General features: G+C 38.9%; 1 protein-coding gene and 1 non-coding gene across 2 annotated transcripts in view; one reads left to right on the forward strand and one right to left on the reverse strand.

Moving 5' to 3' along the window:
- The window catches only part of LOC145413461 (uncharacterized), a 319141-nt gene that overhangs the window by 162689 nt on the left and 134973 nt on the right, over positions 1–21479 (reverse strand). Inside the window, exon 3 of the mRNA XM_080283160.1 lies at positions 785–855. Coding sequence (XP_080139286.1) covers positions 785–855 — 71 coding nt within the window. The remainder of the gene's footprint in view (positions 1–784; positions 856–21479) is intronic.
- LOC145413568 (5S ribosomal RNA) lies at positions 17934–18052 on the forward strand. Its single transcript, XR_013899752.1, has one exon. It is a non-coding gene; the product is annotated as a 5S ribosomal RNA (ribosomal RNA).

A 21479-nucleotide genomic window follows, 5' to 3' on the forward strand; every position in this document is an offset into this window, starting at 1 on the left:
TTGTCTGACTTCACCCAGCCTCGCGTGACACGATCAAACTGTGGTTTGGTGGTCCATTCAAATTGGCGCACAGTTATAACTTACTGACATTTTTACCAGCCCTTGAATTTTCCCATTTTTCTGAGTATTCCGTTTGTCTGGATACCGGATAGCTGGGATTGTACTGTATATATATATATATATAGATATATATATATATATATATATATATATATATACAGTAGAAGTCCAATTTTTTGGCATCTATGGGACCAGGCAAGTACCGAAAAATCAAAATTGCCGAATTATCAAAAACCCTACCTACTCAGTACCTTATATGTTTCGGTGAACACTATCATCACTACTCATATCATTACAAATGTGTTTGGAGAAAGTACTGTATACTGTTTGATACTGTACAATACTGTAATGAATACAGTTCTATACATGAATATGAAAAATAAAGAGATTAGTGAACATATTGTATATAAATGTAATGATACAGTAGGCCTACATGTTCACATGCACTTACCTAAACTTATAGTAGGTTCCTTATTTACATATGTACAATAGAAGGGGTTGATTGGAGTCTGCTACTGCTGGAAGAAGTTCCCAGCAGTAGAGGGGACGAAAAAAATCGGAAAATCTGCTGAACGATCAGAGATTTTCGTAAATGGGACTATTTCTCAAAACTGCCGAAATGTCAGATTTGCCGGGGAATTGGATGCTGAAGAAATGGACTTTTACAGTATATATATATATATATATGCAATATATTCAAGGGTTAGTTGCACAATTATCTCACCACTTCTGCATTCTGCTCCTGATTTCCTGCATTCTTCTTCTTCTTTGCCTTCTCTTCCTTCATGGGGGATGCTGGAAAAAAAAAAAAAAAAAAAATCACCGAAAATGTTTACAGTCAGCAATGTGAGTTTGCCCACTATTTCACTTCTCCTACAGTACTTGTCATTTTCCTCTGCTGCCAAATAATCCAAAGCTGTGAGAAGATTCATATGTTTCTCCTCCTATGGATCATTCTCTTTGATATTTTTCACATAAGAGAGACTTAGCATGTTCCTCTGCCTCAGATGATCCTTTCTCCTAAAATGTATCAGGGATGAAAGTGTATGGTCATGCCCTAAGTATGAAGTAGACACAGAGGAATATTAGGACAAATGTTGACCTTGACTGTATGATGCTTACTTTACTGGTCACTCTAGTAACCCCTTCAGTGCAAGGAAATTCTTATTTTATTTTTGCTGACATCAGACTATTTATTCAACTTCAAATATCTGGATGCTCCTTGTAGTAATGAGTAAGTACTGTAGAATAAAATTTATGAGCATTAAGGAATGAAAGAAAGGGCATCAGGAGAAAGATAAGGAATTAGTGAGTGAACAGAAGGAATATATTAACCTGTGGATTGCAAGCCACTACTCAGGCTGTACTGGCTGTGCATGACCGCTAACTACTCCACCACTACGCAAACTTACGCATGGCACTACACAAAGGAGAGAGAGAGAGAGAGATTTTTTTCTTTTCACCAGATGATGCTCTGGATGTTTATTTTCAAGTTTATAATAAACAAAAACAAAAACAAAAATTTGTTTTTATTTTTTCACTACTCCCCTACATAAACTTACGCATGGCCCTACGCATTGACGGAGAGAGAGATTTTTTTTTTTTTTTCACCAGATGATGCCCTGGATGTTTATCATCAAGTTTATAATAAATGAAAACTAAAAAAGGAAAAGTCTTTTTTTCTTTTTTTGCACACCACGGGGGGGAATAAAAAAGGTAATTGTGCAATTCACGGGTCAAGGTGGTAAGGACACAGAAGGCACATAAAATGCCACAGAAAGCTGTGAAAGATATCAACAATAATGGAAAACCTCAAGTGGTATGGAAAACGAAAGCAGAACAATACACTGGTAAGAAAGAGGGAAGAGGAAAAGATGTATTTGAGAGAATTAGAGAGGTATGTGAGGACATAGCAATCTGGAGGCTGTACTCTCATGTTCATTCCATGTCCAAGCTTTCATGGATGGAACAAGGAGCTGGTAATGATCATGTTACCTAAACCCTTCAGCTTGATAAGTCTGTTCCAAACTAAAGAAAGCTGTCTAGCAAGAGAGAGAACAAAATCTTAAACTGGAGTCAACAATTTCATTGGAAGAGGTATATCCTCCAGTCCTAAAGGAGACAGCCCAGGTATGTACTGTATTTAGTATGGGAAGTTTGCTTTGCCCTAAAGTGGTGATATGTGATGGAATGTGGCATATATGAGGACTGCTGGGCAATAAGGAATGGACTATCGTCTATGGCCAAAGAGAGAAAAAATCTCTCTCTCTCTCTCTCTCTCTCTCTCTCTCTCTCTCCCTCTTATACAACTGTTTTCTTCCAACTTTCAGGTTCCACTCAACAAAACCAACAAATAACATTTAACACCGCCTTTCCCTGCTTCAGTTCCAACACAAATACTGCATACAATTCACACACAATAAATGGTTTAGTTCAACTGAAGAAAATGGAGGTCCATTTCATCAGTCTTAGATTTAATCTTTGATAGTCCCCTACCGGTGAAACCTGGGGGGAAAATAGGTTTGCGCAGTTCCATGAGTACGTCAGTCCATCTGTAATTTCATGTCTGCTCTGTAACTTCCACATGTATGGACAAATTTTCAAATAACTTCACGCAATTGTTTTCCATACTATGAGGGTGTGTCACACGCACCAACCAGCCATCTACTCCCAAGGTAAAGGTCACACTTGAGGCTCAAACGAGGTTAGGTGCTGTCCGTCTGCAATTTCATGTCCGCTCTGTAACTTCCACGTGCATGAATAAGTTTTGATATAACTTCACACAACTGTTCCCCATACCATGACAGTGTGTTGCATGCAACAACCAGCCACCTACTCCCAAAGTCAAGGTAACACTTGCAGCTGAAACAAGGTCAGGTGTTGTCCACCTGCAATTTCGTGTCTGCTCTGTAACTTCCACATGCAAGGACAGATTTTGATAAAACTTCACACAATTGTTCCCCATACCATGACAGCCATCTATTCCCAAAGTCAAGGTTGCACTTGGGGCTCAAACAATGTTGGGTGCTGTCATACTTAACAGGCATACCTACATTCGTGTCAGCTCCGTAACTTCCACATGTATGAATAGATTCTGATATAGCTTCACACAATAATTGTTCCCTATATCATGACGATGTGTCATGCGGAACAACCAGCCATCTACTCCCGCCAATTACATATGTATGATTATCATCCGGCAGGGGACTTTGTACTGCATGGCAAATACTGAATGCATTTGTTATCGCCCACCTTTATTAGGCATAGTGATAATGTTTTTACCCATCTCTGTGTGTCTCTTGCTGTGTGTGTGTGTGTGTGTGTGTGTGTGTGTGTGTGTGTGTGTGTGTGTGTGTGTGTGTGTTCTTACCTAATGGGGTGCTTTATGGGGTGGAAGACAATTGACAATCGTCATGGTCGAGCCTGCCACAGACGTCGTAGAACACGCATGCTCATGAATCATATGCTGCATTTGTTTGTGTGCACTTGTGATAGGATTAATGTCATTCCTACTTACAAAACCACTTACACTCTCCAATGAATACACACAACAAGAGCTTATTCATTTGTATGAGTCATACAAAAAGGTAAAAATATTCTAATCTGGCAAGTCTAGCAACTAGTCAGCTCATTCATCCCTTATAATTTAATGTTTTCTATGTTAATTCTTTAGAAATGAGTAGATTTGTATCTCTTAATATATGGTTTCAATGAGGAAAGTCATATTTTCCTCCTCTGAGACGATTTACTAACTTAAATTTATTAATGCCTAAATTCGCCTTCAGTCAACGATTTCGACAAACCGTCCCAAATCCAGGAACGGTCAACAGTCATTTTTTGCCTGCTCGTGAGAGAGGTCGAAAGGCTGGACTGAAGTCGAGAGGACGCACGCTGAGAATCAGGATCGTACTGTTGTGTTCCCCTGTGCATTAATAGGGGTGGCCTTCAATTTCCTCAGATTATGAATGATGAAATTACAAAATAAACAATTTGGATAATATAGTGTCATATACAGTATGTATATATTTCTCAAAGTGGCTAATCAATCCAGAATAGAATATATTCTCTATAATAAGTATATACAGTAGAACCTCTCTCATTCGGGGGGAAGGGTTGTCTGAATTAGCAGATTGTCCGGACCATCACGGTAATCTCCAGTTCATACCAAACTCTATCTATATATGGTATGTTTGTTAATTATTAACATATGTGGCATATGTCAACCCTACGTAACTGCAAAAGATGAAAGGATACCGGTACTAAAATAACAAAACTAATCGTGTACAATAGTTTTGTATTGCATAATTTACAGGTAAGGCCATGACAAGAAACTAGCCTACATTTTAAATTGTAGTAAGTGACTAAGGCCCGTGTAGGCAAAAAAATAAATTAATTAATTAACTGTAATATTTGGAATAAAAATAAAACTTATGTAGGCAAAAAATACATTGTCATCTTTGGCATACTGATAACACCCATATGGGCAAGAAGCTAATGTTTGATGTACAAGTAAAGCACATTTAAGTACAAAAAATAACCTACAGTAATCACTAAACACTGCAGAATATTCTGACCCATTTTTTTGTAAGCAAACTCCTCCTTTTAACACCTTTATTCATTACAGAAGCTACACTTGCATTAAGGGGCATGGTAAGGAGGATTAACTTTTGAAATACAGTGTAAAAATATAAATGGATGGTGAACTAGTTGATGGAACGAATGCTAGTGTGTGTTTAAACAGGCGCCCATGTTGCGACCTAGCGTGATCTGAGACTAAACGAATGACGATCGCTTTCCGCGCCGATACTGAAAATGACTTTAGAATTACTTTCGACATATTTTTGGAGCTTATTATTTTTAAATTTTCTCCGGATTAACAGAAATCTGGATTAAAGGGGTCTGGACCAAAGAGGTTCTACTGTATAGAAAACTATATATATATATATATATATATATATGTGTGTGTGTGTGTGTGTGTGTGTGTGTGTGTGTGTGTGCTTTTCACTTTCACTCACAAAGTACACACTGCTTCCTATCCAGATGACTTAACACTCCCACACACACTTCATGACTGGTGTACTACAAAAAGACTCAGAATGGCCTCTTTTATGGTAGAACACTGTCATAACTCACACCTCACTATCAACAACATCCCTCTTGTCCCACATGCACACAAAATCTTTGGTGAAATGAAAGCACAGTAACAGAAGAATTTGGTAATATCTTGCAGCATAGAGCAGTTAGTTAAAAGCTGATCTGTAAAAATATTTATCTAAGACAGCCTTTCTGAAATTATCTTGATGTCCTCAAATGTGAATATTACAAAATCTTGGGTGCCGCAATATTAGTAAACAAAAGCAGAGTCTATCTTGTCCCTGGGACTGTACCTTCAATGCGCATGCGCCACTTGGATATTTGGGATGTTACGAGCGTTGTACCAATTTTTTGCTTATATTGGCTAGTAATCGACTTGAAGAGGGCAATTACAAAGTATTTCGTTCCAGCCAATAGTGAGTAATGTAACTCCACCTCTTTCAGTACAATAAAAGACTACTAATGCAAAATAAATGAGGATCTTGGAGTTCATTTGATGCTAGTCTAGCTGGATAAATATTTTTTACGTATTACTATGAAAAGAATAAGTAGTTTGCCTTCATTTCTTCTCAATTATTTGAGAAAAAAATAATTCCTCTACACATTACAAACATTAATTTGAATCATAAGTCCACAGAAAAATATATTATTAATGATTCATGAGAGTGCGACTGTTCACTGTCAGTGGCAGGCTCGACCACTTCCATGGCGGCTCCAAAGCACCCCATTGTATCTTTACAGGAATGAGTCAAGCTCATACTGTCCCGTGTCTTAAACCATATTTATCGTACATATCCTTAAATTTGTGAATTGTTTTGGCACACACTATTTCATTCGGTAATGCATTCCACTGATCAATTGCTCTGTTTGGGAAACTGAATTTCCTTACATCTTTATCACCTCTCTTCTTATGCAGTTTTTTGCAGTGTCCTCTTGCTGATGCTTCTCCATATGTTAAGTAATCATTTATGTCTATTTTCCCCTTTCCTGATATGCACTTATATAGCATTATCATGCCACCTCTTTTCCTTCTCTCCTGTAGTGTTGGTAGATTCAGTTTATTTAGTCTTTCTTCATAGCTTAGGTCCCTTAAGCTTGGTATCCATCTTGTAGCGGCCCTTTGAACTTTTTCAATCTTGTCTATATGCTTTTTGAGATGAGGACTCCAGACTACTGATGCATATTCCAGGGTTGGTCTAAAGAAAGATGTTATTATCCTTCTTAGCATGTCTTCATTTATGTATGTGAATGCTATTCTCATATTTGCAAGCAGTGTATACATGTTCCGTACCTTCTCGCTGATGTGGTCAGCCGGAGATAGTCTGCTATTGATAATCACCCCTAGGTCTTTCTCTCTTTCTGATGTGTATAGGGTTTTATTTCCTAACTTATAATCCCAATCAGGTCTTTTTCCACTTTTACCAAACTTGATTACATGACTCCTGTCCACACTGAATTCCATTTGCCATGTACTACTCCATTCATGAAGTTTATTTAATTCTTCTTGTAGCTCTTTACAAGAGTCTGTGTTAGTAATTCTCCTTTGTATTTTTGCATCATCTGCAAACATATTCAGATAGCTCTCATTTCCAGTGTTACTGTTTATATCATTTATATACACTAAAAACATGATTGGCGCCAGCACTGAACCCTGTGGTACTCCACTAGTCACTTCTTCCCATGATGAGTAGTTTCCTCTTAGTACTGTCATCATTTCTCTTTTTATGAGAAAGTCTTGCATACCAAGTCAACAGTTCACTAAAAGATCAAACTCTCCAAAATGGTTTGATGGCAATTGTGCCAGAGCAACAGCCCAAAAGTCATTAGCATATAACTCTTACTTAAAATCAAAAACATCTGAATCACTCTCCCAATTTAAAATTGCTAGAAATCATGCAAAAGCTGTATTAAATCTATCTAAATCAAACTTTCTTCAAAAGCAAGCATCAAAACTACTTAACAACCCTAATGACAATAGAATATTCTGGTCAACTCTTAATTCTTTCAATAATAACTCTAACAAGTCATCTTCCATTCCCCCACTAAAATCTTCAGATGGCAATATTACAAATGACCCACGTGGGAAAGCAGATATCTTTCCTAGTACCTTTGCAAGAAACTCTACCATAGATGATACCAGCCAGAATGTCTCAATACTGGAACTTGATTCTCCCGAAATTGCCCCGCTTAAAATACAGACAAGATTTGTAAAATCCATCCTAGACAATTTACCTACCAACAAAGCTCCAGGCCCAGATGGAATTCCTCCAATTGTTTTGAAAAAGTGTTCCCCTGACCTTGCCTCTGTCCTAGCCAAATTATTCAGACTATGCATACGTACTTCTTTATTCCCAAATTCATGGAAAGAAGCCAATATCCACCCAGTTCCGAAGAAAGGAAGTTCGTCTGACCCCTCCAATTACAGACCAATAGCTGTCACATCTTCTCTTGGTAAGGTATTTGAAACTTTAATTAATAAGCATATTGTTAAACATCTTGAATCAAACAACTTAATTAGTGATAGACAATACGGTTTTCGCCACGAAAGATCCACCATTGACATACTCAATCTCTTAACTCATACCATCCATCAATCAATTGATCTTTTTGGAGAAACTCATGCAGTAGCTCTTGATATCTCTAAAGCTTTCGACAGAGTATGGCACCGTTCCCTGCTGTCCAAACTCCCTTGCTATGGACTAACGTCTTTTGTTCCTTTGATTTCTTCTTATCTTAGTGACAGGAAAATAAGAGTAAAAGTAGATGATGTATATTCGAATTTCCACTCAATTAACGCCGGCGTGCCGCAGGGATCAGTTCTGGCGCCAACCCTATTTCTGGTTCATATTAATGATCTCTTATCTGTCACTCACAATCCCGTCCACTCATATGCAGATGACTCAACACTACATAGTTCATTCACACTCAGACATCCATTTACAAAGTCTAATATCTCTACCTCTCAACTCAGTACAGCCATCTCCATAAATCAAGATCTAGCTACAATCAGTGAATGGGGACAAAACAACCTTGTCTCTTTTAATGCTAGTAAAACTAAATATACACAGTTTACTAATAGACAGATATTACCAGATTCGTACATTAACTTCAGTGCTACTAATATTCCCATCTCCAAAAGTATTGACATTCTTGGTGTCTCACTTAACAGTGCCCTCAGCTGGACCTCTCATGTCAGATCACTTGCTAAAACCGCCTCAAAGAAACTTGGATTATTGTACAGAGTCGGTAACTTCTTCGCCGATGAGCAGTTAGCTATAATTTATAAGAGTCATGTGCGCTCTCAGCTTGAATATTGCTCACCCTTGTGGAATGGTTGTGGAGAGGTTGCATTGGGACAACTGGACAAAATTCAGAATAAAGCTGTTAGAATCATTAACAACCCTGCCATTACATATAAACTACCTCCCCTGCAAGTAAGAAGGAATATTGCCTCCCCTGCATTATTTTACAGATATTTTTTTGGCAAGTGCTCAGACGAGGTTGCATCCATGGTGCCGCCTCTCCATGCCTTCCCTCGTGCTACACAGGCATCTGGTAGCGCTCATGACTGGAATGTCACTCAACCATATTGCAGAACTTCTGCCTATCAGAATTCTTTCATTCCCCGAACTGCATCTCTCTGGAACTCGCTTCCCCAGAGTTGTTTTCCTCCAAATTTCAACCCACAACTGTTCAAGTCTAACTGTTACAGATCTTTCATGAATGGAGGACACCAGTAGTCTGGTGTATGGATTTTTTTTTTTCCCCCCATTTGTTTTTCCTTCCTCCGTTCTGTAAAAAAAAAAAAAAAAAAAAAAAAAAAAAAAAATCCAACAAAACAGTTTGCCTCGAATTCCTCCTTGATGGTACAGTTTCCATAAAAGTCTTTGGTGTGGTACTGTGTCAAAAGCTTTCTTGAAATCTAAATAGATACTGTCCACCCATCCTTCCCTTTCCTGTACTGTGTTTGTTACTCTGTCATAGTAGCTCAACAGATTAGTAACACATGATTTTCCTTTTCTGAAACCAAACTGTCTTTCTGTTATCATCCTGTGTTCTTCTAGATGATTTACCCAAGCTTTTCTTATAAGTTTTTCTAATACCTTGCTTACAACACTGGTCAGTGATACTAGTCGGTAGTTGAGTGTGTGTGTGTGTGTGTGTGTGTGTGTGTGTGTGTGTGTGTGTGTGTGTGTGTGTGTGTGTGTGTGTATTTACCTATTTGTAGTATACAGGAATTGAGCAATGCTCGTGTTGTCCTGTCTCCATATCCACATTTATCAAGTCTACCTTTACACACATGAATATTTATCTCATGCACCACCTCTTTGTCTAAGTCGTTCCAAATATTTAAGAATATACCTAATTGTGATATACACGGAATGTACTATGCTCGTGGGTTTCCGTCGCTGTTTCTCAATAAGTCGAATTTACCTTTAAACTCGTTTAAGTTTCTAGACTGGACGATCTCTTTGTCCAGGCTATTCCATAAGTCTATACTTCTGTAAGGAAAGCTATATTTCTTGATATCCTTCAAGCAGCTTGACTTTTTCAATTTCATTCCATGTCCTCTTGTTGCTCTCTTATCCCATACAAACAGATCTTCTTTGTCAATTTTATCTACTCCCACCATGGTCCTGAACACCGCAATCATGTCTCCCCTCTTTCTCCTTTCCTCTAACGAAGGCAAATCCAGTTTTTCCAGCCTCTCTCTGTATGACAGGTCTGTCAGACTGGGGACCATCTTGGTTGCTGTTCTTTGTATTCTCACAATCTTGTTTATATCTTTCTTTTTGTGTGGGCACCACACTACCGCTGCATATTCTAACCTGGGGTGGATCATGGCCACTATCAATTTTTTCATCATTTCCTCATCCAAATAATGAAATGCTACTCTTATGTTAGTCAAGAGCTTATAAGTCTCTCCAACTATCTTGTTAATGTGCTTTTCTGGTGACAAACTATCTTGGACCAGCACTCCCAAATCTTTCTCTTCTCTCCTTTTTGTGATTAATTCATTACCCAACAAATAATTCAGTGATGGTCTCTTGGTACTTTTACCCATTTCCAATATTTTACATTTCTTTACATTAAATTTCATTTCCCACGTCCGGCTCCAATTGTGTATCCTATCCAAATCCTCCTGCAGTATTTTACAATCCTCCTCAACCTCTATCTTCCTCAAGATCTTTACATCATCAGCAAACAGACTCGCATAACTGCTCACTCCATCTACCATATCATTTACATAAATCAGGAACATTACTGGCGCCAACACTGAGCCTTGAGGGACTCCACTTGTTACTTCCCTCCATCCAGACATCTTTTCCTTTATTACTGTCCTCATTTGTCTGTCTCTCAAAAAGTCTCTCATCCATTCCAGAAGTTTCCCCTTTAGTCCTCCTATATATTCTAGTTTTCACATTAGTCTCTTATGAGGTACCCTGTCAAAGGCCTTCTCTAAGTCTAAGTACACACAATCCACCCAACCATCTCTCTCCTGTACCACATCAATCGCTCTTGAGTTGTTGCAGAGAACAACTGGCGGATAAAATTCACAGCTTAATTGTATGCTCACTGGAAGAGGGGAAAGTGCCACAAGAATGGAAGAGGGCAAATGTGGTACCAATTTACAAGGGAGGAAACAGGGAAGAACCCCTGAATTATAGACCAGTGTCTCTAACCAGCATGGTCGCAAAATTGTGTGAGAGAATCCTGAAAGACAGATGGATAAAATATCTGGAAGAGATGAATATTTTGGCTGAATGTCAGTTTGGATTCAGAAGTGGAAGGTCATGTGTTTCAAACTTGTTGAACTTTTACTCAAGAGCGATTGATGTGGTACAGGAGAGAGATGGTTGGGTGGATTGTGTGTACTTAGACTTAGAGAAGGCCTTTGACAAGGTACCTCATAAGAGACTAATGTGGAAACTAGAATATATAGGAGGACTAAAGGGGAAACTTCTGGAATGGATGAGAGACTTTTTGAGAGACAGACAAATGAGGACAGTAATAAAGGAAAAGATGTCTGGATGGAGGGAAGTAACAGATGAAGTCCCTAAAGGGTCAGTGTTAGCGCCAGTAATGTTCCTGATTTACGTAAATGATATGGTAGATGGAGTGAACAGTTATGCGAGTCTGTTTGCTGACGATGTAAGGATCTTGAGGAAGATAGAGGTTGAGGAGGATTGTAAAATACTGCAGGAGGATTTGGATAGGATACACAATTGGAGCCGGACGTGGGAAATGAAATTTAATGTAAAGAAATGTAAAATATTGGAAATGGGTAAAAGTACCAGGAGACCATCACTGAATTATTTTTTGGGTAATGAATTAATCACAAAAAGGAGAGAAGAGAAAGATTTGGGAGTGCTGGTCCAAGATAGTTTGTCACCAGAAAAGCACATTAACAAGATAGTTGGAGAGACTTATAAGCTCTTGACTAACATAAGAGTAGCATTTCATTATATGAATGAGGAAATGATGAAAAAATTGATAGTGGCCATGATCCGCCCCAGGTTAGAATATGCAGCGGTAGTGTGGTCCCCACACAAAAAGAAAGATATAAACAAGATTGAGAGAATACAAAGAACAGCAACCAAGATGGTCCCCAGTCTGACAGACCTGTCATACAGAGAGAGGCTGGAAAAACTGGATTTGCCTTCGTTAGAGGAAAGGAGAAAGAGGGGAGACATGATTGCGGTGTTCAGGACCATGGTGGGAGTAGATAAAATTGACAAAGAAGATCTGTTTGTATGGGATAAGAGAGCAACAAGAGGACATGGAATGAAATTGAAAAAGTCAAGCTGCTTGAAGGATATCAAGAAATATAGCTTTCCTTACAGAAGTATAGACTTATGGAATAGCCTGGACAAAGAGATCGTCCAGTCTAGAAACTTAAACGAGTTTAAAGGTAAATTCGACTTATTGAGAAACAGCGACGGAAACCCACGAGCATAGTACATTCCGTGTATATCACAATTAGGTATATTCTTAAATATTTGGAACGACTTAGACAAAGAGGTGGTGCATGAGAAAAATATTCATGTGTGTAGAGGTAGACTTGATAAATGTGGATATGGAGACAGGACAACACGAGCATTGCTCAATTCCTGTATACTAGAAATAGGTAAATACATGACCTTCCACTTCTGAGTCCAAACTGACATTCAGCCAAAATATTCATCTCTTCCAGATATTTTATCCATCTGTCTTTCAGGATTCTCTCACACAATTTTGCGACCATGCTGGTTAGAGACACTGGTCTATAATTCAGGGGTTCTTCCCTGTTTCCTCCCTTGTAAATTGGTACCACATTTGCCCTCTTCCATTCTTGTGGCACTTTCCCCTCTTCCAGTGAGCATACAATTAAGCTGTGAATTTTATCCGCCAGTTGTTCTCTGCATTCCTTCAGTACCCAATTAGAAATTCCATCAGGTCCTGGGGCTTTCCTTACATCTTGAGTTTCCAGTAATTTATACACTTCCAGCACCTCCACTTTTATATCTTTCATCACCGGAACATTTCTAATCACTCCCTCCCCTTCCACAAGCTCCTTTTCTTTAGTGAAAACTGACTGGAAACGTTTGTTCATTATTTCTGCTTGCATTGCCGCATCCTTAAAGACCTCTCCATCTACTTGTGATTCCTTCCTTTTGTTTCAGTTTGCCATTAACAAATCTATAAAAGAGTTTGGGTTCATCCTTGCATTTGTCAATTATACCTTTTTCAAAATTCCTTTCTTCTTCCCTACGTATTCTTGTGTATTCGTTTCTTGTTCTTTTATATTCTTCCTTTGTTCTGTCGTTACCTCTCTTTCTCCAATTGTTCCACGCCTTATCTCTCTCTTTTTTGGCTATCATACACCTTCTATTAAACCGCTCCTTTTTCCTGTTTTCTTTCCCTCTTACTCTTGGTACAAATTTTTCCACTCCCAAATTATAGAGGTCTAGAAAGATATCCCACTTCCTCTGTATCTCTCTTGTTTCTCTGAATTTTCTCCAATCCGCATTTTCAAAAAATTTTCTCAATCCTGTAAAATTTGCTTTGCGAAAGTTGCACCTTCCCTGTCTATGAAGCTCGTCTCTTGGCTCGACGTTTCCTATTAACATCTGGAACTCAATGACCACGTGATCACTTTTTCCCAAAGGACAGAGATATTCCAATGATTCTATTACATCGGGTTCTTTGGTGAACAGTAAATCTAACCTTGCTGGTGTGTCCTCACCTCGAAATCGCGTCTCTTCTTTGACCCACTGCGTCATCACATTATTCATTACTATATTTAATAACATAGTGCCCCACGAATCCTCGCCGCCTCCCGAGTACCATTCCTCCCAGTTCACCTCTTTACAATTAAAGTCACCTACCAAAATTATATTATTGCTTTTCTCAACTATTTTTTGCAAGTAGCTAGCCATATCAGACAACATCTCATGGTATTCGTCATCCTTCCATGCTCTCGTCTTTGAGGGAACATACACTACCGCCATATCTCTCTTAACATTCTCTCCAGTTTCTAATTTCATATATATCACTTCAGCCCTGCCTTCTCCCATTTCCACAGTATCTACATTTATGTTGTTTTTCACTGCTATCATCACTCCTCCTCCCTTTTTTTCTTTTCTGTCTTTTCTCCACAGTTTGTATTTACCATCTCCCAAATGAACATCAATATCTTCTCTTAATTTGGTCTCTACAAAGCACATGACATCAGGTTCATGTTCTCTCAAGAAATCATTAATTTCGATCTTTGTCGATACGAAACCATCAACATTAGTATATATCACCTTCAAATTATTTTTGACATTATTAATACCCTCTTCTCTCCTACTCTCTGTCCATACCACTTCCTCAACTTCTGATCTTTCACAACCATCCCCCCTAGTTTCCTTCACTTCTATTTCCTTAAATACCACTTCCTTACTTTCATATCCAATACTCTCCAAAAAAAAGTATTACGTTCTTCCTCTGTCCTCTTATCATTTTTTTCCTTTACTTCTTCCTTTAATGATTTTAAAACTTCTCTTTCTTCTTCATTCAGATCTTTTCTTATTATAATATTTTCCATCCCCGCCTCTTTGCTTAATTTCCAGGTCACTTTAAGTATCTCATTTATTACACTTTCTGATGTAAACTTGACTCTCATTGGTCTTGTTTCCCCTTTCTTATAAGGCCCTATCCTCCTTACTTCCTAAATTTCTTTTACCCACTTGTCTCCTTCGGGGTCAATCTTGCCTAATATTCCTCTAACCATGTTCGTGTCTCTCTCGAGTCTTGAGAACCTAACCTTTTCTTCCTCTTCCCTGTTTCCAAATACTACCACACATCTGTTCCTTTCTACAGTTTCTCTCACTATTTTCTCTTTTTTCTTCAGTATTTTCACTAAATTTTCTTCCATTTCTTTCTTGTTCATTTCCCTTTCTTCCTGGATGATCTCTCTTAAGCTGACCACTTCTTTCTGTTCTTCTTCTACTTGTGCCCACTTTGCCTTATGTTCTTCTAATACATTACTCACCTTCTCCGTTTTATTAGTACTCTCTTCAAGTTTCCTCCTCAGTTCAACATTTTCCCTCTTCAAATTCCTAATCTCTTCATTGGCTGTTTCGTTGGATTGGATTAGACTCTGTATGGTGGTTTCCGTATTTCCTGACACATCCTTAATCACTAGATTCTCTACTTTTTTTTCGAGTTCACTAATCCTCATAATTAATTATTTCACCAGGTCCATGACATTAGTATTAGCATCAAATCCTTGAAATTCCATTCCCTCATTGTTTACATTTTCGGCCATGTTTAATGTAAAGTACCTAAACAGCTGTTACCGAATAAGCCACAAACATTCATGTATACTATTGCCAACAAATCTTTACATTTTTGATAGTGTACTAACTTTCATTATTTTAAATTTAAAGAAAGACCCTAGGAGACAGGACAGACAAAATTCCTGAAACTACTCAAGGTTGGGAGCGATGCCTGGGACGTCCGCTCTCTCCAGCTGTTCGTGTGTGTGTGTGTGTGTGTGTGTGTGTGTGTGTGTGTGTGTGTGTGTGTGTGTGTGTGCGTGTGTATGTGTGTGTGTGTGTGTGTGTGTATGTGTGTGTGTGTGTGCGTGTGTATGTGTGTGTGTGTGTGTGTTCCCGTTACATCTCATGAACAGCTTGAGCTATCAACATGAAAGCTTCTGGGTATCAAGATATGGCCAAAATCTTGGCCAAGTTCGAAAATGGGCACTTGGGATCAAGGTCAAGGTCACCAAAATGACTGCCAGAGGTTAAATAGTTTTTACTGCCTACTTTTAGCACCATTATACAGGCAAACCCAGATTTACGATACCCCTAGATGTGATACCCCGGAATGGTGACGGGGGTAAAAATACCACCCTACCCCATCTATCGTATGCTTACCTGGGGTTTTGTGATGGGTTTCGATTTTTTAAAACCAATTTTGATGATATTTTAGATTTAAATTTTGTGTTTAGGTTGATTTACAAACTGTTTTTAGACTCAGATTAATGTGTTTTAGTCACAGAAGGAGTGACACTGTCATTTGAGGTAAGGATTCTCGCCCATCAGACAAGGTATATTTCGTGCTTGACCACTGAACATCCACCTAATCTTGGAATACATTATAATATAACTATCTATATACCTAGGCTGCTTCCCCCAAAGAATGGGGGGTTGCCAAGACAGAACGATACATTCCACATTTATTCGTATCTTACCCCCAAGGGGAGAAGAGAGAGATCTTCATCGCACCACACTGCACAAGGGTCAACTGCGCAGTGCAATCAGAGACATCAGCAGCAGGGCCCAACAGCAGAGCTGGTTTACCCCTACTACATCATAATGGACCTATACCCTTATCCGTACCTGACCTGATAAGCTGATCAGACCAAATACAAGAGAATATCTCCTCAGGGTCACATCACTATTTATTCACTCACAATTCCTCTCCAATCATTCCTATCACAAGCAGCCACTCTTCCTTACTCTACAGATATCCCTTGAGCATCTAATGTTCTCTTAATACAGTCCATCCATCCTATTTGTGGTCTTTCTCTCAGCTTTGCATCTCTCACATCCAATCCAGTTACCTTTTTCATCAATCGCTCTTCATCCATTTTCTCTACATGCCTAAACCATCACGACACTCTCTACTCAACTTGATCAACAACCTCCCGCGTAACTCACTCGATCCATATGCGTCACTCCACACATACTCCTCAGACACCTCATCTCTATTACATTCAAACTCTTCCTCGCTGCTACACCCATATTCCATGTTTCAGACCCATTTAATGCAGTCAGTACCACTACAAAATAATAATTTTATTATGAAAACCTTAACAGTAAATATTTCATGCATTGATGAAAACTATGACATCGATAAATCATGTGTTTACATTTGGGTTATTCAAGGAAAAACGCTTTGAAAATACATAGGAACTTCTAAATAAATGATGGAAAATAAAAGAGAAGAAAATAAAGAAGCTCAGCAACCAGAGGAGTAGCTGAAACGACATAAATAGGGATCATTTAAAAGGCTATCCCGATTGCATCATCGATCGATAAATCATGTACCGTATTTACATTCTTGCTGTTTAGGGGAAAACACTTTGAAAATACAAAGGAATTTCTGAATAAATGTTGGATAATAAGTGAGAAGAAAATAAAGGAGTTCAACAACCAGAACAGTATCTAAAACAACAAAAAGGAGGTCTGTTGAAAAGACTATCTCAATCGCATTCCCCGTCAAAACAATTCGCACCTTGGATGATTCTGTGTCATTCATACATTATTATTATGCATACGAGATGTTAATTTAATTGTACCGGGACAATCTGATGGTGGGATTGCATAAACTGCTGCTGCTTCTTCTCTACCGAGTTTGAATACGAGTTGGATATCACATTCTCCAGTGACCTTGACTGGGTACAAGCAAGAAGAGCACTGGTTTTAGGGTTAGGTTAGCTTCTTTTACAGCTGCTGGCCATTTAGATTGGCTTTAAAATTTTTTTCTTTTTGACTCATTTGGGTGGGTTTAGGACTTGGTTGGGGGGGGGGGGGGAACCAAAGTTCAATGACGCATCCATACCAAATACTTTACATGTTAAATCTATCAAGGCTCGAGATACAATACCTTGACCAGTGATGGGTTTTTATTTAACCAATTGCATCTTTAAACTAGGGTTTGCCTGTATCTCAACAGCTTGAGCCATCAATATGAAACCTTCAAGATATCAAGATATTGTCAAAATCTTGGCTGAGTTCAAAAATGGGCACTCAGGGTCAAGATTACTAAAATGGCTGCCAAAGGTCAACAGTCTTTACTGTCTGCCTTTAGCACCATTATATCTCATGAATGGCTTGAGCTATCGGCATGAAACCTTCAGGGTACCAACATATGGCCAAAATATTGGACTTGGCCAACAGCATATTCTGGCAGGCAATTAGCATTCTGCTCCCAAATGTTTTTCTTTCATTATTAACGTCCTCTTTCTGTATAACTGTCAAACACCTTGCCTATCTCCCTCTCACAAACCAACCAAATTAAAAACTAATGGAGGAGTGAATGGAAAACAGCAAAAATGGATAGTTACTTACGTTGTGGAAAGACAAATGTGAACAGTTATACACAATCAGTATTCTCAATGCAAAAGTGTGATTAATGGAGTGCCATAAGGTTCAGTTTTGGCTCTTAATATCTCTCTGTTGTATGTAAATACAGTGGTTTCTCGAATTTTGATAGGCATGGGTACCTAAAAATCACTGCGAAATTCAAACGGCCATACCACGTTGAGTACATCGCTTCCCGTCCAATCAGCGAAGTTAAGCAACGTTGGGTCTGGTTAGTACTTGGATGGGTGACCACCTGGGAACACCAGATGCTGTTGGCATCCCTACGTGTCAAGTGGGGTTGGTGGAGGATTAGTGCCCCTCCCTGTAAAACAATTAACTCGAAGCCCTTGGCCACCCCGTGTGGGATACATGGCGTCTAGCAATGAATGAATGAATGAATGAATGAAATTTAAACTGAACTTCTTATGGGAAAAGTTAGTTTGGGTCCGGGGCCTCCGAACCTAACTACGTAAAATCATGATTTATTGCCCACACCCCCTGTCAACTTTGTGAACTATAATTGTGGCTAAGTACCTGCAGTTCTGCATTGAATTGCTATGGCTCAATCAGTAGAGAGGCCTGCAGTCCTAATGGACCCGGGTTCAAATCCCACTGGGACAAGGAACAGTTTAAGGATTTGAATTTCATAAAAGTCATAGTGCTCCCTACGTGTCAACAAGTGGGTTGGTGGAGGGTTAGTGCCCCTCCCCGTAAAACAAATAACTCAAAGACAAATGGCCACCCCTTACGGGATTATGGTGTCTGGCAATAGATAGATAGACAGATAGATAGACAGACTTTATTGATCTACCAAAAGACCCGCCAACACGTCATAAAAATACTCCCGCTAATACCAATACACCAGTCATGTATGAAACAGCCCTAGCATGTATTCAGTACGGACAGTGGGAGTTAGCGCCGATGTGGTGACATGTAGAGGTGTGCATACATAGGAGGACTACTGGACCTTGAAAGCAGGCTGTGAAGCCTATGCGTAGAGTCGGACACACACACACACACACACACACACGAACAGCCGGAGAGAGCAGACGTCCCAGCCATCGCTCCTAACCTTAAGTAGTTTCAGGAATTTTGTCTGTCCTGTCTCCTAAGGTCTTGTCTTAAATTTAAAATAATGAAAGTTAATAGACTACCAAAAATGTAAAGATTTATTGGCTAGAGTATACATGAATGTTTGTAGTTTTTTCGGTAACAGCTGTTTTGGTACTTTACATTAAACATGGCCGAAAATGTAAACAATGAGGGACTCGAATTTCAAGGATTTGATACAAATACCAATGTCATGGACCTGGTTAAAACATTAATTATGAGGATTAGTGAACTTGAAAAGAAAGTAGAGAATCTAGTGATAAAAGATGTGTCTGAAAATACGGATAGTACCATACAGAGTCTGATCCAATCCAATGAAACAGCGAATGAAGAGATTAGGAATTTGAAGTGGGAAAATGTTGAATTGAGGAGGAAACTAGAAGAGAGTACTAATAAAACGGAGAAGGTGAGTAATGTATTAGAAGAGCATAAGGCAAAGTGGGCACATGTAGAAGAAGAACAGAAAGAAGTGGTCAGCTTAAGAGAGATCATCCAAGAAGAAAGGGAAATGAACAAGAAAAAAATGGAAGAAAATGTAGCGAAAATACTGAAGAAAAAAGAGAAAGTAGTGAGAGAAACTGTAGAAAGGAACAGATGTGTGGTAATATTTGGAAACAGGGAAGAGGAAGAAAAGGTTAGGTTCATAAGACTCGAGAGAGACATGAACCTGGTGAGAGGAATATTAGGCAAGACTGACCCCGAAGGAGACAAGTGGGTAAAAGAAATTGAGGAAGTAAGGAGGATAGGGCCTTACAAGAAAGGGGAAACAAGAGCAGTGAGAGTAAAGTTTACATAAGAAAGTGTAATAAATGAGATACTTAAAGTGACCTGGAAATTAAGCAAAGAGGCGGGGATGGAAAATATTATAATAAGAAAAGATCTGAATGAAGAAGAAAGAGAAGTTTTAAAATCATTAAAGGAAGAAGCAAAGGGAAAAAATGATAAGAGGACAGAGGAAGAATGTAATACAGTAATCACTCCAATATCCGGATCAATAGAGCCATCAGTAGGTTCGGATATTGGTTTTGTCCGGATATTGGGCCCCAGCTTATGGACTTGTACTTACGGACCCTAACACAGAGAAACACCTATACAACTCCCTCCGGACATGCATAGCACCTATTTAACACCCAAATCACACCAATAAGGCACATAAATGACTGAAATAAATGCAATAGACACATAAAATGTGGGTTTAGAAGTATGTTCATACATTAATAAACATTCTGGTACTTATGGACTCTAACCGAACCTAACCTAACCGAACCTAACCGAACTCTGAAAAACACATTCCTACTGCACATGCAATGAGGTAAGTTTAGTATGGAAAGAAGTACAGTATGACACTTTCTGGTAAGTATAGTATGGGAAAAAATACAATATGAAACATTCTGGTAAATATAGTATGGAAAATAGTACAACATGAAACATTTTGGCTACTTACAGCAAGTCCCTGGCCACCTCGATGAATAACCGCCTCCTCTCGGACTCTGACAGTAAGAACGATTTCCTGAAGCACTTGCACTACACTCTTCCTGAAGTCTTGCACTGAACTTAGTCACTAACACACAGAAGTCCGTTCTTTTCACAGTGTTCACTTTAGTCCAAATAATGTTCCATTAAATTTAAGTGTTGCACATTAACTTTTCCCAAGCCATGGCGAAGAGCGTAGGTCTTGTCGCGGTGAGAGACAGGCGGGAAGTGGGGAGGATGCAGCGGCGCTCTATCGGACGTCGGAGGAATGACGAACCAAAACAATGCTCTCACGCGGCGCGCGCGGCAAGTTCAAATTACGGACGGCAAAAAATCGATTTTTTTTTCCCAATTTTTTTGGATTTTCGGACCATTTTGGGAATGTTTGATCCCAGGACGATAAGGTTCGGTTAGTGGGGATGTTCGGTTATTGGGCGTCCGGATATTAGAGGGATTACTGTACTTTTTTTTGGAGAGTATTGGATATGAAAGTAAGGAAGTGGTATTTAACGAAATAGAAGTGAAGGAAACTAAGGGGGATGGCTGTGAAAGATCAGAAGTTGAGGAAGTTTTACGGATAGAGAGTAGGAGAGAAGAGGGTATTAAAAACGTCAAAAATAATTTGAAGGTGATATATACTAATGTTGATGGTTTCATATCGACAAGGATCGAAATTAACGATTTCTTGAGAGAACATGAACCTGATGTCATGTGCTTTGTAGAGACCAAATTAAGAGAAGATATTGATGTTCATTTGGGAGATGGTAAATACAAACTGTGGAGAAAAGACAGAAAAGAAAAAAAGGGAGGAGGAGTGATGATAGCAGTGAAGAACAACATAAATGTAGATACTGTGGAAATGGGAGAAGGCAGGGCTGAAGTGATATACTGTATATGAAATTAGAAACTGGAGAGAATGTTAAGAGAGATATGGCGGTACTGTATGTTCCCCCAAAGACGAGAGCATGGAAGGATGACGAATACCATGATATGTTGACAGATATGGCTATCTATTTGCAAAAAATAGTTGAGAAAAGCAACAATATAATTTTAGTGGGTGACTTTAACTGTAAAGAGGTGAACTGGGAGGAATGGTACTTGGGAGGCGGCGAGGATTCGTGG

Source organism: Coenobita brevimanus, chromosome 96, assembly GCF_032717465.1.
Source record: "Coenobita brevimanus isolate Jiangsu-jjx chromosome 96, ASM3271746v2, whole genome shotgun sequence".
In the NCBI taxonomy this organism is placed as follows: domain Eukaryota; kingdom Metazoa; phylum Arthropoda; class Malacostraca; order Decapoda; family Coenobitidae; genus Coenobita; species Coenobita brevimanus.